The following is a 17226-nucleotide window of genomic DNA, read 5'->3' on the forward strand; positions in this document are numbered from 1 at the left end:
ACGGCTACGGAATCGATGAAAATTTGTGGTAGTGTTTCCTTTCTTAATGACCATAACATCAAACAAGGTGAGGAAATGGTGCTCGAAAATCGTCGTCGTGTCGGTATCCGAGAGATAGCAGGGGGTCTCAACATCTCTTATGGATCGGTTCAACATATTTTGGTTATTTAATTCGTATCAGAAGACTTGAATCTTTTATAAAAACAACGGCAAAAGAGAGACTCAACAACGTAACTGAGAACCCATCAAACCGAACACCCAAAAGACGTGAAAGTCTATCGAAGTAATTTTCATCGTTTTCCTCAATTACCTTCGATTCCTCTTGAACTAGTACCTTGGGGTCAAACGATCAAGACGGATTACATCATAATTGTGACTTTTTTGCCAAACAAGAAAAGAGAGACATCGCTCAGTCACTGTATTCGTCAGATTTAGCTTATTGTGACTTTTTCCTGTTTCCGAAATAAAAAAATCTGCTTTGGTGAACGCGCTATATCCATTAAAGTCATAAAAAGTGATTCGCTCAAAAGCGATTTCGGCCGAGATTTACCAATTTATTGAAAATTGGATTTAGCGTTGGTATGCTGGTATTGGCTCAAAAGGAGCCAATTTTTAAAGCAACAATACACATTTGTCCAGGTCTCATTTGATTACGTGATATGAAATTGAAAAGAAACAATAAAAAGCAGGGTTAATATTTTCTGATTTCGCGTTCATATCATTATTTTGGAATGTATTGATGATATTGATACGCAGATTTTTAATCAATATCTACAGGAGCAAAGATAGAGATAGAGATATTTGTATTTCGGAGTTCCCGGCATACCAAACTTTCGACGCAAAACAAAAATACAACGGACGTCGTCTCCTACTTTCGGTGAATGAGTCGATGAAATTTATTTTTAGTATTCAGTTGACGTCACCGCCGTCCCGACGAACGCTGTCCTATGCCCTTCGACAAATATAGACGCTACATGCTGTACGTTTTGGAAAGTATTTACCTCCTTCCTCCTCGCTCGTTTGTGTGCGCTTGATTTGTATATATATTCAACTTAGTCATAGAATTACTGAATCGTGTGTCATCATAATAATATTAGGATGCGTTGCTTTGTTTCTTTCTTTCCGTTTATAATAAAAAAATTTCATTTTCAATTACTATCCAAGTCTGAGGATGTTCAAACTTCGTCGAAATCTCTAAATTTTCATTAAATATTTATATATTTTTCCATTCGCTTTCCGGAAACGATTTTACTGGAGAGTGACTTCGGAAAATGACAAAACTTTCGCTACGGAGATTATATGATCAGTTTTCGAAATGGTCCTGCTGTCAACTATCAAAATTTCATATAAATCTGACGGATAGATTAGTTTTCATATGAATATAAAGAAAATGGGTTTCTTTTTTCGGTGAATAATAAATTTTTAAATACCAAACACCGATCTACTGTAAAAATATAATCAGGTGACTTGGCTTGAACCAAACATCGTGTAGGGTTGCCAGGTTGCCAAACCAGTTTGGCCGAACATTGAGGATTTTGTGTGATTTATTAATAGGTACGACAAAAAATTGTATGTAAAATACGGCAAATCTTGTCAAATAATAAATAAAATCGGATGCCAAATCAGACTTTTTTAACTGAAAAATAATAATCAAAAACTTCTCTTTGAGTTACACAATAAAAATAATTAATTAATTTAAGGGCTCAGGTTCATTCAAAATGTATTTGTAAAAATCTTTACTTGTCAAATTTCTTTAATTTAATTCTACAACCAACATTTTGGCAACAGTGTTAACATGTAATCTGTTGCGTTCTTTCGTCCATTGCTGACCTATCAAGAAAAAAACTCTTTCAACGTTTGCGTTTTATCCTGGGATAGCGAAGAAATACTGACGAATAGTTAGGAATACTGTAGAGCAGCCTTGACCTATCATAGATTTAAAATAGGTCATCCATATCATGTGTGCTAACAGCTTCTTAAAATCAAGATTTTCTTTGTTAGTGTTCAGATTTTACAGTTGGTCATAATATTTGCTATCGTCAATTTTGACTTTGTATTGTGATATATCGGAAACTTGATTCCATTCAGGAACATCTTTTAAAGTCATCCATGTGAATTGTGTCTTCGTATAAATTTTCAGTCCAATAATGTACATGTTTTTAATATCCTCTTTGAACGCAGGCAACTGTTGAGAATTTTCTTTGTTCTCTTTTAATTTCCCAAAATGGAAGTCACTTTCAGTGGGCAAAAGTCTTGTTCAATTCTTGCATTTATCTTATTTATTATCTTAGAAGAGTTTTGCAAAACAGAAACATCACATCCTTATCTGTCATGTAGTTTTGATGAATGGCCATAAAAGGATGAAAAGCCCACTAATAGCCTTTGTCAATGTCTTTTTCAAAAAAATCTTTCAAATGTTTCTTTTCCTTTTTTAGGAAATACGACTTGGGAGTCTTTGGCCACGCCTGTTTGCGAAATGTAAAAAGTCTGGTTCCTCATCAACGACTGCAGTTTCTTCACCTCCAATACACCATTGGTATTCCAGAGCGTCCGTGATGTCTATAGTATGAATGTGGCATCTCAGATATGACCGTATCTGGCTATAATGCCAGTCGTCAGTCGAATTTCGCGCAAAAGGACCGTCCATGTGTACCTTAGCTTGTCTCATGTCAGGTGTTTGTGGGCAGACTATTAAAAAATTACATCAAGAATTGGTGAGTGAATCAACCTCATTGCCCTAGTGAATGAGCTCGACCTTGCCGCTGACACTCACCAGTTCTTGTGGGACACTACAGCATAAGCCCATCAGCCGTTATGGCTTTTATGGCTAGCTAGTGTCGCCACATTTCTCTTCTATTACCTAAAGTAAAAAAAATATATAATATCAAAACAAAGTACAATTTATAATGTTTAAAAACATATTTTTGTCGTTTTTTGCAATTAGTATATCTATTGAACAGTCTTCACAGTCTAATTTGACTTAACATAAATAATTAATTCATTTATTATCAAATTCAGAGACGCTTTGTTTCTTTCGTCCCGCCATTTGCTATTCGTCACAGAAAAAACTGTTTTTGTGAATGCTGACGTGGCGGGAATTGGACAGTAGTCCAAGTGAAATCGCTTTATACATATGTAAAAAAACTATCATTACTCTTATTGAATATTTGCTGCCATTTTTGTGAAGTTGATAGTTCTGCAAACCCATCAGAAGTACAAATCTGACTTTAAAGTTGGTTTAATGAAACATTTCTCCATAAAGTTGCGAGATAAAGTATTTTCGCGTACTTTATTGTTCTTATAAGTATAGAGTACAATATATAACGTACAATACTTTATTATAAAGTACGGGTGACTATACTCCGGCTTGGAAGATGGTGGAATAATCTCTTAGCTAGCAATATTTACTTATTTTTAATAATCCTTCGCAGAAACCGAAATTTCGCATTTTGGCGGATAAGTTTGAAACGCCCTGTATAAAGTATCGATAAATTGCGTACATGTAATTAAAGGGCAAGTTTTTGTTGTTCATTTATCATGATTTCATGTTGCTATTCTTGTTCAAATGGAGATATCGCTATACAATGTGGACTGGGATTTTTTCGAAATTAAAAAACTCGAAATATCTCGTAAAACTTGTACTTCCCTTCGATTTTCTTACGAATAGATAAGAATTAAAAATTTTCATACAAAACTGTACAGAAATTCAATATTTTTTCACAGTATATACAGGGTGTGGCGCGAAAAGCTGCGATCAAGAGTGATAACGGATACATTTAATTATTATCGAAATTTTGTATTTTGGCGGATAAGTTTGAAACGCCCTGTATAAAGTATCGATAAATTGCGTACATGTAATTAAAGGGCAAGTTTTTGTTGTTCATTTATCATGATTTCATGTTGCTATTCTTGTTTAAATGGAGATATCGCTATACAATGTGGACTGGGATTTTTTCGAAATTAAAAAACTCGAAATATCTCGTAAAACTTGTACTTCCCTTCGATTTTCTTACGAATAGATAAGAATTAAAAATTTTCATACAAAACTGTACAGAAATTCAATATTTTTTCACAGTATATACAGGGTGTGGCGCGAAAAGCTGCGATCAAGAGTGATAACGGATACATTTAATTATTATCGAAATTTTGCATTTTGGCGGATAAGTTTGAAACGCCCTGTATAAAGTATCGATAAATTGCATACATGTAATTAAAGGGCAAGTATTTGTTGTTCATTTATCATGATTTCATGTTGCTATTCTTGTTCAAATGGAGATATCGCTATACAATGTGGACTGGGATTTTTTCGAAATTAAAAAACTCGAAATATCTCGTAAAACTTGTACTTCCCTTCGATTTTCTTACGAATAGATACGAATTAAAAATTTTCATACAAAACTGTACACAAATTCAATATTTTTTCACAGTATATACAGGGTGTGGCGCGAAAAGTTGCGATGAAAAGTGGTTAACGCATACAGTTAATTATTATTGAAATTTCGCATTTTGGCGGATAAGTTTGAAACGCCCTGTATAAAGTATCGATAAATTGCGTACATGTAATTAAAGGGCAAGTATTTGTTGTTCATTTATCATGATTTCATGTTGCTATTGTTGTTTAAATGGATACATCGCTATACAATGTGGACTGGGATTTTTTCGAAATTAAAAAACTCGAAATATCTCGTAAAACTTGTACTTCCCTTCGATTTTCTTACGAATAGATAAGAATTAAAAATTTTCATACAAAACTGTACAGAAATTCAATATTTTTTCACAGTATATACAGGGTGTGGCGCGAAAAGCTGCGATCAAGAGTGATAACGGATACATTTAATTATTATCGAAATTTTGTATTTTGGCGGATAAGTTTGAAACGCCCTGTATAAAGTATCGATAAATTGCGTACATGTAATTAAAGGGCAAGTTTTTGTTGTTCATTTATCATGATTTCATGTTGCTATTCTTGTTCAAATGGAGATATCGCTATACAATGTGGACTGGGATTTTTTCGAAATTAAAAAACTCGAAATATCTCGTAAAACTTGTACTTCCCTTCGATTTTCTTACGAATAGATACGAATTAAAAATTTTCATACAAAACTGTACACAAATTCAATATTTTTTCACAGTATATACAGGGTGTGGCGCGAAAAGTTGCGATGAAAAGTGGTTAACGCATACAGTTAATTATTATCGAAATTTCGCATTTTGGCGGATAAGTTTGAAACGCCCTGTATAAAGTATCGATAAATTGCGTACATGTAATTAAAGGGCAAGTTTTTGTTGTTCATTTATCATGATTTCATGTTGCTATTCTTGTTTAAATGGAAATATCGCTATACAATGTGGACTGGGATTTTTTCGAAATTAAAAAACTCGAAATATCTCGTAAAACTTGTACTTCCCTTCGATTTTCTTACGAATAGATACGAATTAAAAATTTTCATACAAAACTGTACACAAATTCAATATTTTTTCACAGTATATACAGGGTGTGGCGCGAAAAGTTGCGATGAAAAGTGGTTAACGCATACAGTTAATTATTATTGAAATTTCGCATTTTGGCGGATAAGTTTGAAACGCCCTGTATAAAGTATCGATAAATTGCGTACATGTAATTAAAGGGCAAGTATTTGTTGTTCATTTATCATGATTTCATGTTGCTATTGTTGTTTAAATGGATACATCGCTATACAATGTGGACTGGGATTTTTTCGAAATTAAAAAACTCGAAATATCTCGTAAAACTTGTACTTCCCTTCGATTTTCTTACGAATAGATATGAATTAAAAATTTTCATACAAAACTGTACAGAAATTCAATATTTTTTCACAGTATATACAGGGTGTGGCGCGAAAAGCTGCGATCAAGAGTGATAACGGATACATTTAATTATTATCGAAATTTTGCATTTTGGCGGATAAGTTTGAAACGCCCTGTATAAAGTATCGATAAATTGCGTACATGTAATTAAAGGGCAAGTTTTTGTTGTTCATTTATCATGATTTCATGTTGCTATTCTTGTTTAAATGGAGATATCGCTATACAATGTGGACTGGGATTTTTTCGAAATTAAAAAACTCGAAATATCTCGTAAAACTTGTACTTCCCTTCGATTTTCTTACGAATAGATAAGAATTAAAAATTTTCATACAAAACTGTACAGAAATTCAATATTTTTTCACAGTATATACAGGGTGTGGCGCGAAAAGTTGCGATGAAAAGTGGTTAACGCATACAGTTAATTATTATCGAAATTTCGCATTTTGGCGGATAAGTTTGAAACGCCCTGTATAAAGTATCGATAAATTGCGTACATGTAATTAAACGCGATTTTTGAAAGATCATTTTTTGGAGAGTTTGAATAACATATTTCGTAATATTAATAATAAAAAAGTGCGAACTTAATTGGACGTGCTGGATATTTTTTCAAATTATATAGTCGAATGAATCATCTTTATAGCAAGATACCCTGTATATTTTTAATTTGAATACCTAAATACGCGTAATATAAATAAAAATCTTATTTCAGCTGACCTAAATAGTATGGTTTTAAGTTTCCTGTACACACTGTGACATTTATAAAGGCATTATTTTGATATTTGAAGAGGTTTGTGAGTTAAATGAAATAACCTGTTTACCTTGGGTGAGCTCACTATCGAGTAATGCAGACAGCCCAGCTCACATCACGTTAAACTCGATTTAATTTGTATTCTTTCCTATAGAGGCAGCAGTCTCAAAAATACCTTCATCGACTATCTTAAACAAAACCAGTTCATAATAATTATTTAATTGCCCGATTGTTGTAGGATAGATATATGTATACACATCGAATCAGGACGGAACTGCGGGCACGAGCTAAACATAAAATAAAATAAATATAAATAATTTTCGTGTTTTTTTTAATATTAAAATGGTTATACGAGGTGTTACAGAAGTTATAAAAAAACGCTTTAAAAAATTATAAAATTTTTGTCGATATATTTTTATTATTATTATTTTATTTTATACGTTTTTAATGTCATAAAATACACTTAAACAACCAGTGGTGTGCGATAGGAGGATACCATTTTAATATATTGATTTGTCTCAATTTTGATTGATCACAATAACGAAATCACTAGAAAGTTTCTATTTTGTGGATAAAAAATCATTTAGTTTTCGAAAATACAAAGACATAGCTTTATCAAACAATAATTTGCGGCTATTTTACTCTCTGAACGTAGATTATAAGTTTGTAAAACAAACTAACGCACTTCTGGCTTATTTTGTTTTGGTAAAGCCACCGGAATATGAAACTAATTATTTTTTTGACGTAGTAGTATCGATATAAATAGATTGTTTTATTTTTATCAACGAATTACCGGAAAATGTTTGGATGGAGCGTACTTATAAGTCTAAAAATATCTCGTAGAAACGCCTTTCTCCGTTTTCAAATAGTTTACAAATGACTGGAGTCGATTTTATTTTAGTACGTATCCATATGTATGGCTCGAGTTATACATTTCATTTATTATTATTAGTATATACATATATATAATACGGGAAACGGGATAAAAAAATGAAAACAAACAATCGTTGCTATTTACAAAACTACCATTACAGGGAAGTTATTGACAAATCAAAAAATCATTTTTTCCATTGAGCATTAACTATCGTTTTTATAGTATTTCGAATATTATCTTCTGTCAATTCTTTTTTCATTTTTTTTCCAGCCTAAAATAAGCCATTGCATTACCTACCTTCTTCTATTGAATTTATAAATTAGCGGCGAATTTTTGATTAAGAACCTCCTAGAAACGCATCAGGATAACCCTAATTGATCTTCCATCAGGTTTCCCTGTCAATATTCCTCGATACTTCTATTATCAAGTCACTCATTTTACACCATATAATTGGAGCCTCCTATGAGTATTCTCATTTTACTTTTAAAAATTGCTTATTCATTTGTCTGTTGAATTGAATATCAAACTAAAGTGTAAACTACGAGAGGTAGTTCGTCAATAATATAGAGAGACATTAAGATCAATCTAAACCAGATTTGTTGATAGAGAAATTTGTTTGTGTGAAACTCTTATTCCCATAAAAACCATAAGGAAAATCTAATGGGAATATGTTAGGTGGTCGTGATTAGAATAATCCAAGCCAATCCTGATGAGGCCCATGTGAAGTAATCCTGACCAGCACAACCTTATAAAGAAATCGTGATAAGAATTTTATGAGGCCACTATTGGTGATCTGCGTTACATCTTCATCAGGTCCTTGTCAAGTTATCCTAACATTTACCTTATCAGGCTGCAGATTTACCTGATAAGGTCCTTATCAGGTCCCCACAAAAATTTTTATCGGGATTGGCGCATCTAGTGATAACAAGATCATTCCAGAAGAGATAACTAAATGCTACAGTTTCAGAACATTTCATTAATCAATGTCCATCCACATTTTGTAGAATTATCAAAAGATTGTCTTTGATTTCATGAATTCGCATCAGCTCAACCATCTGGAATCTGTCTTTGCGACGGGATTTGTTTGGTAATTGTCTTTTTTGTTTAACCACGGACTCGGGCTGTTTTTCATCGCTAGTAACAATGGTACTAGGTTGGTTTTCTACTAATTCCGTTGTGACCTCAATATCCCACGTAGGTGGTTGACCAAAACACGAACGATCCTCAAGCGTCAAATCTCCACTACTAAAACGATTGAACCAACGCTGTGCCTTTCGTTCATTAAATTATTTTACATGTTTTCCTTGCTACCTCGGTATCTTCTGTTTCCAATAACTTCTTGACAATAGACGAAGTTTATATTTATCATTTTAAAAACATACCGCGTCTTTAACAAAGAGAGTGAAGCAATTGTACTCTAACTTAAGATGTCAGCTTGAGGCAGAGAAGTTTAAGGTACGCCTATGGAATCAATACATTTAATATCCCATGTATTCGTTTTAAATACTTTATATTATATATGTTTTAAGTAACAAATAGTCGAATATTTTGTCAAACGAATAACTGCGTAGATTTCTAGTAAGACCCATTTTACCTACATTCAATCTAACAGAAACTTTACAATCTTCTATTATTAACAACAATAAGCCGTTACTTTCACCTGCATTTAGAAAATCATATCCGATGAAAAAAATTACGAAACTAAATTAGAAATGTTCTACGTCGGTTCAGGAATCATCTCGAATACCGTTTATGTGGACTTAATTTTATTCATTATACCTACTCGTCTCTTGAATAATGTCAAATTAAAATATACATTTCACTTCTGATTCGATTGATATTAAGATTATTTTAAACATAATATTCTCCAAGAAGGACTACAAAAATTCGACCTCTCGGACTGGATTCAAATAGTTGGAACATAAAGGACAATTCACAACTTCGTCTTTATCGGAAAAATTTCCTGTTGTCTCGAGAAGTCTTCTTCATGAAATTGTGTCTGAATAGTGGCAGAATTCTTTGATGACGGATTGGAAATTGTGTTATTCTGGAAAACGGTATTTACTTGAGTTGCTCCCTTAGATCGTTGAGATTTGAAGCACCCCAAAGAAAATAAATCGTTTGTACATGAATCTGATGATTTGTAGTATTGAGAAAAGAAATAAACAATAGTGGTTGAAGCTCAAGACTAAATTTACATTTTTCCTAATTTTTCACGGACCTAAGTATCCAGCTCAGACGTTCCACCTCTCATTTTGTATTTTCATCGATTAGATTGTATATTTAGATATTTTGTACATGACATCTCATTGTTCTGCCTCCAAGATATGAAACTCCTCCCTAAACGAGGTATTTTTCTGTTTTTTGTCTCACTTCCTAAGATATTACGCTACTTCATCGAGGTTCCTAAGCCTTTTGCTGACATTCGCAGAGTTTTGCTGTCTCTCTCGAAGTGTGAAACACTAAGAAACTCCAACTACACCTGGGTGCGTATGAAATAGAAGACGAAGCTCTCTGGCAATTGAAGCCATCCCACATTCTAGACTTTTTAAAAGGAGTGGGATTAATGGATAAGCTGCAAATAGTTGGCTCTCCAGGATTTCAGCAAGAAAGAGGGACACAACAGATCCTTTGAGTCGCAGTGTATACGAAACCCCAAAACTGCTTTAAAGTAGCAGAGTTTTGCTGTCTCTATGGCTCTCTAACCTCTATCCACATTCTCTCGAAGTGTGAAACACTAAGAAACTCCAACTACACCTGGGTGCGTATGAAATAGAAGACGAAGCTCTCTGGCAATTAAAGCCATCCCACATTCTAGACTTTTTAAAAGGAGTGGGATTAATGGATAAGCTGCAAATAGTTGGCTCTCCAGGATTTCAGCAAGAAAGAGGGACACAACAGATCCTTTGGGTCGCAGTGTATACGAAACCCCAAAACTGCTTTAAAGTAGCAGAGTTTTGCTGTCTCTATGGCTCTCTAACCTCTATCCACATTCTCTCGAAGTGTGAAACACTAAGAAACTCCAACTACACCTGGGTGCGTATGAAATAGAAGACGAAGCTCTCTGGCAATTGAAGCCATCCCACATTCTAGACTTTTTAAAAGGAGTGGGATTAATGGATAAGCTGCAAATAGTTGGCTCTCCAGGATTTCAGCAAGAAAGAGGGACACAACAGATCCTTTGGGTCGCAGTGTATACGAAACCCCAAAACTGCTTTAAAGTAGCAGAGTTTTGCTGTCTCTATGGCTCTCTAACCTCTATCCACATTCTCTCGAAGTGTGAAACACTAAGAAACTCCAACTACACCTGGGTGCGTATGAAATAGAAGACGAAGCTCTCTGGCAATTAAAGCCATCCCACATTCTAGACTTTTTAAAAGGAGTGGGATTAATGGATAAGCTGCAAATAGTTGGCTCTCCAGGATTTCAGCAAGAAAGAGGGACACAACAGATCCTTTGGGTCGCAGTGTATACACACATACATTCTTCTTCTCCAATGCTAAGGTGTTCACTTCTATCTTACGTAAACAAGTTTTATAATAAAAAATGATGAGTTTTCTTGCTTTAAAGCAGTGATAACTATATAATACTGATCGATTTCGATTCTAATGAGTAGGAGAAAGATTTTATTTTGAAATTTCCAACAGCCAATATTGTATAGACAAATGGTTGAAAGAAGAAGAATCCCGGTATAGGAATAGTTATATTATTAATGCAAAAACCTGCTTTGGTGTTTTGCGATTCAATAAATTGACTATCCGTGTATGGATTTAAACAATTTAAATGCGAGTCTCAGACATGAACTGATTCATAAAATTTTATCAATGTCACACGGATATGACAAATCGATTATTCAATATTCTGGAAGAGTATTAATCAGTTCGATGTGTGCAAATTCCACCGCAAAACGAATGTTTTTGAAATGAATAATTAACTCGAAATTTGATTATATTAGTAAGTCAAAAGGAATCAAAGATTACTTCTATAATAAATATTTCCCAAAAAAAATAACTACTTTAGAAATGAGCAAGCACAAATTATTTTTTAAAACTGATTTCAAATAAGTGACAATAAGTCGCCTCGTACTAGTTTGTCATCTTGGAAAGTAGTGTACAGTTTTATTATAACCAATTTCATATTCTACTTAGCGAGACTTGCCGTTTCACCTTTGATTTATTGAACAAAAGATAAGTTATGTGCATATATAAATATGAGAATACATGATGCAATATTATATAGTGTAGCCAGACAAAACGTTGTTAAGTTTTTACAGTCGAACAACAGGTGGCATTAATAAATTGTGGCACCACTGTATTTGTGAATACTGACGTTTGACATTGTGAAGCCGATGACTGAGTAGTTGTTAGCGAACGTTCAAAAGAAGCAACTTTGTGCGTGCAAAAATAGAAATCACGTTTGGTAATAAAACGTCATTAGAGAAGACTATGTACAATTGGTTTGCAGAATATCGAGAAAGTCGACCAAAATCGGCCATACCGAATAACATTATTAAAGAAGATCGGCACGTGACTTACGTTAAGGTGTGAGAAAGATGTATTCCATATCATTGCCTGTATTCACCCGATTTATCGCCAAATGACACTTTTTATTGTTTCTCATTGTCGAACAAAAGATGCGCGGACAGCGATTCTCATCACCTCAAGAAGCCGAAGACATCCATAACCATGTTTCTATACTATTACCTTAAGAGTGACAAAAATGCAAAAATCTGTTTCACTTTTTGTAAAAACTTAAAAGGCAACCCTTGTCCTGATAGTGGAAGATCTTAATCATTAATATGGATAACAAATTCAAAGTTATTATTTCAATTAATTTTGAGACATCTTTCACAATATCGATCCAGTAGATACAACTTTTTGCCTAAATTCGATAATAATCTGTATTCAATATTATTCTTTACTATCCACTAACTACTCTTAACGAAAACATATTTTAAAATAAACGATTTTTTCATTCTTAACAACATTATTTAGCAGCATTTATCAGCTAAGTACTACAAAACCAGTTGTAAACACATGATTATTTTTAAGTTGCCCTTGAAAAATTAATTCGTCGTACATGTCCCCAGCAATGCAAAGCAAAAGCGAAGCATTTACGCCATCGTCGTCATCGAATCGAAGAAGAGAAAATAATACGGTACCTGAACAATCAACCCATTCGCCAACGCCGGCACCGGCAAAAGGTCACAGTCCAGATCTTGATTCTCGAGCCGAAGCAGGACCGGCTTCTTTCATACACTTTGTAAAATTGGTGCAATATTGTTAAATAAATTAATTTTTGCAAATGAATTGAAAGCAACCAATTCAGACTATCATAATTTTACTTTTTGGACCAATCAATTATTTTCAAGCTCAGTATTTAGTCCAAATTCTATTTTTTTCTTGGAAAATATTCAATAGAAAAAAAGACAAGTAGTTCGAAGGTCACCAAAATCCGATTTTCGAAATTATGTTGTTGATTCTTCCCAGGAAATTTACCTATAATAATTTTCTTGAGCCGAAGCAGGACCGGCTTCTTTCATACACTTTTTAAAATTGGTGCAATATTGTTAAATAAACAGACTTGAAAAAAAAATTATTTAACGCGTCGGTACGTCAATTAATTAATTTTTGCAAATGAATTGAGAGCAACCAATTCAGACTATCATAATTTTACTTTTTGGACCAATCAATTAGTTTCAAGCTCAGTATTTAGTCCAAATTCTATTTTTTTCTTGGAAAATATTCAATAGAAAAAAAGACAAGTAGTTCGAAGGTCACCAAAATCCGATTTTCGAAATTATGTTGTTGATTCTTCCTAGGAAATTTACCTATAATAATTTTCTTGAGCCGAAACAGGACCGGCTTCTTTCATACACTTTTTAAAATTGGTGCAATATTGTTAAATAAACAGAATTGAAAAAAAATTGTTTGTTTGGTATTATATACCTTCGATTTATTTAACGCTGGGATGTACAATAATCAAAAGTTGGGGTAAAACTGTCAAAAAAACGTCGGTACGTCAATTAATTAATTTTTGCAAATGAATTGAAAGCAACCAATTAAGACTATCATAATTTTATTTTTTGGACCAATCAATTATTTTCAAGCTCAGTATTTAGTCCAAATTCTATTTTTTTCTTGGAAAATATTCAATAGAAAAAAAGACAAGTAGTTCGAAGGTCACCAAAATCCGATTTTCGAAATTATGTTGTTGATTCTTCCCAGGAAATTTGCCTATAATAATCAGATACATACGTACAAATGGTAATATGGTATTCTTATAGGAAAATTAAACTAGGGTATCATAATTATAGCTTTTCATTTCTTAATTGCAAGAACTGGAAATAAATTTAGATAAATATTTTTCATTTAGAATATGGGGTTATATAAATAAATATATTCAAATCAAACGGTATAGTTCAATCTTTGGTAGAACTCTCGATATCTAAATTTTTGTCGTCTCGTTTATTACTCTTCAAGTCATTAGATATTTTGGAATTAGTTTTTGAAATATTAGCATCAGATGGTAGTCTGAGAGTAAAATCAAATTCTTCTATTTCCTTGTAAGTTTCACTAGTTGTAGGGTCAATTAATGAAGGACCGCTTTCTGCAGAGGAAATTTCAATAGAAGTAGAAAAGTCAGAAGAATCGGGATCGCAGTAGTTCATATTTGATGGAAGCTGGTTGAGTTCATAAAAGCTGGTCTTTCGTCGAGGAATCACCCGATTTGGTAACGGATCCAAGGTAAATAATGAACCAAAGTAAATGTGTTGGACAAGAGGAAATCTGGACAAAACCTGTAAAACATAAACTAATATCGAAATTCCTTTAAAAATCATTTACTTACTTACTTCATCTTTATACATTTTCAAAAGACCTTCGTTAATGTTCGTCCAACTGGATACGGCGCTGATGCTCCATAGTGGATAAGAATGTTGAATAAATTGTCCACTCTTCACTATATTGATATATTGGACGCAACTAAGAAACATGTAATCGTATGCGTATTCATCAACTATTTTTTGCTTCAGAAAACAAGTAGGATCCCAAGAATCATTTTCTAAAAAAATATAGAATTCATTCACTAAGATCCTGGTTAACTGGTCAACTAACTTATGAATTGCGAGCTGCCCCATATAAAAGGAACAAATTGGTAGTCATCTAAGCGCCAAAAACCACGACATCCCGCGGTCTCCATATTATAAGTTACTTGTAGTTTTCTCACTAAATGTAAATACCTAAAATACACTGAATAATTAAATAAATTTATACCGTTCGCTTCACAAACCTGACGAATATTTTGCAAGCTGCTGGTACTAGATCATCAATGTCTAAATAACCAATTTTGAAAAGTGCAAGTAAAAACATAATGAAAGTCAGTTCGTGTTCTGTTCCATAGTAAATTCGGTTAGAATTTCCGAATGCGTTCACGAAATACTTTTCTATTTCTAGTAATGCCCTAAATAAATAATGCGGTAACATATCTGCTATCAGCAGCACAGCTTCCTGAAACATTTTTAGTGAGATAAACATAATTCATATTTGTTTGATTATAACTCTTTGAAGTCTTGCATGCCAGTCTCTGTATGCTTCAGTTGAAAAGCGTTTATCTTTGACCGGAGGAATTTCATCTATCCATTCATCAAGAGTATCCAACATACTGTAAATTTTATCAACACATTCTGAAGCATCCTCACTGCCCATTGAATTGGTCTTCCCTCTGATATAATTATTCACGTTACAGATAAATTCGAATATATCCTAAAATAAACCATTAAATAATAATTTGTATATAAATAATATAGAATACTAACTTTATATGCTGGCGATGCTTCCCAACGTTTCATGTCCTCTTTTTTTTTAACCATTTTAGTCGGGGTGGTAAATTCATGATCATCTAGTACTGTAACAGTTTAAAACATGATGTTAAAAGCTAAAAATACAAATACAACTTACTTAAACCAGGATAATAACGTCGATATGTCATAACTTTTAATTTTGAAAATTAGCCTCGGAAGTATAAAATTAATGACAGATATAATGACATATTCTAAATTAATAAGAGATGCGTTCTGTTGATAAGATACACTATCAAGTCTCTAGTTTATAGAGCAATTCTATGAATTAATAAAAGCCGGACCTGATCGGATTCATGAAGTATGGAGTTGGTCTCGCGCAACCGCGTGAGGTGTAAATATTTGTCGTAGTATGTATCTACTAGAATTCACATATGTATTATGGTCGCTGGATAAGAAAGAAAACGACAAACTTCGATCGAAACAATCTGGCATCGTGAGACAGTGGAAGATACTTAATTGGACTTGATTTTATATAGAACCGTTTTAGGAGCTTGCATAATGAAGTTTTGAATCATTTCACACAAAAAAATATTATCTATATTAAAAGAAAATTAACATGTCATCGCCACGACAAATTATTACTAAAGACACGATTTTGATGTGAAAACAAAAATTATTGAAACATATCAGATTAAGGTGGAGTTGTAATTATACTTGGTGGATGAGATGTGACGTCATTCCTGTGATTTTTGATAATTATTTTGTAATGAATATCGATGGAAATCATTTTAAACTTCTTTACTTAAATATTGTAGGCAAATATTTCTATTGGATATTTTTCTTGGTACCTATATAATTATATCGAGAGGGCTTTTCTTTACTAACGACTCAGTACGTAGTCGAATTTACTAGTGGCAAATATTCACCAGTCTTAACTTTAAATATCAGACGAACACGTGCATGAATATATGGCAGATGAACCCCAACGCAATGACGTCATTCGTAGGGAGGGTTTAACTCAATAACACCACTTCGGGATGAATACAAAAGGCAAATCTTGTTGATCGAAGATGTTAGGAAATAATGATCTTTTGTAAACATATATAACTACTAGGACAATTTAATATTTCTGTTGAAACGATGTTAATATGTTTTTTTTTTTCTATTTTACCGATTTTATAATTTTGCTCAATAATTGCACTTGGTGACGAAAACAGATCTAATATGATGGAAAATTAATATTAAAATTAATATTGTTATGGAGTGCTTTCAAAGAATAATTTGAATAATAAATGTGGGACTAATTTGATGGCTTCGATAGGTAAACTTGGTGACGTAACAGAAGGGATTATTTGTCACCTGGAAGAAATATTAATATATCGACTGTTCGGATATGCGTTCTTCCTTTGTTGTTCTTAAAATTCAAGGTAAATCATTTAGATAATATGTAAATTATGCAAAAATTTTCCAAGGTCCATTTTCAGTAATAGTACATAATATTCCGTTCATTTATCCAGTAGCGTAACAGGTAGTAGAAAGTTCGATCACCATAACATATTTGCCAACATCTTTATTTTTGTTAAAGGTAGGTAAGACCACCCTGAAGGGAAACTATTTTCAAACAAATCTCTTCTTAAGAAGATTTTCGGTTCACTTCCGAATAGTGCCGAATAAGGTCATTAACCTCCTGTCAACTATTGTGAGTTAATTACATATGTAGATTTCTTTGGGTTTAAATTATCTAACAATAGTTTAAAATATGGCAAAACAAAACTTTGTTAAGCAAAGAGAATATTAATATTAATATTGAGAGAGGAGAGAGAAAGAGGTTAGGTTGTAGTAAGTAGACAAATATTGGACAAACGGCTGGGTTACAACCATCATCAGCAGTTATAAATCTGTTCTTAAATGTTTTCAAGCACCAACTGGCAGTTTATAGTAGCTGATATAAGAAGTGAAGTGGTTTTTTAGAAGAAA

At 33.0% G+C, this 17226-nt stretch overlaps 1 protein-coding gene across 1 annotated transcript; it reads right to left on the minus strand.

Annotated features, from left to right (window-relative positions):
• Window positions 1-13771: 13771 nt before the first annotated feature.
• LOC130893705 (serine/threonine-protein phosphatase 2A activator-like) lies at window positions 13772-15497 on the minus strand. The gene is made up of 7 exons (XM_057800022.1): window positions 15407-15497; window positions 15265-15353; window positions 15008-15211; window positions 14739-14956; window positions 14564-14688; window positions 14302-14510; window positions 13772-14247 (listed from the first exon to the last, which is right to left on the minus strand). The coding sequence occupies exons 1-7, from the start codon at window positions 15435-15437 to the stop codon at window positions 13870-13872; spliced, it is 1254 nt and encodes a 417-aa protein (XP_057656005.1). The 5' UTR covers window positions 15438-15497; the 3' UTR covers window positions 13772-13869.
• Between the last annotated feature and the right edge of the window lie 1729 nt (window positions 15498-17226).

Source organism: Diorhabda carinulata, chromosome 1, assembly GCF_026250575.1.
Source record: "Diorhabda carinulata isolate Delta chromosome 1, icDioCari1.1, whole genome shotgun sequence".
Taxonomy (NCBI): Eukaryota; Metazoa; Arthropoda; class Insecta; order Coleoptera; family Chrysomelidae; genus Diorhabda; species Diorhabda carinulata.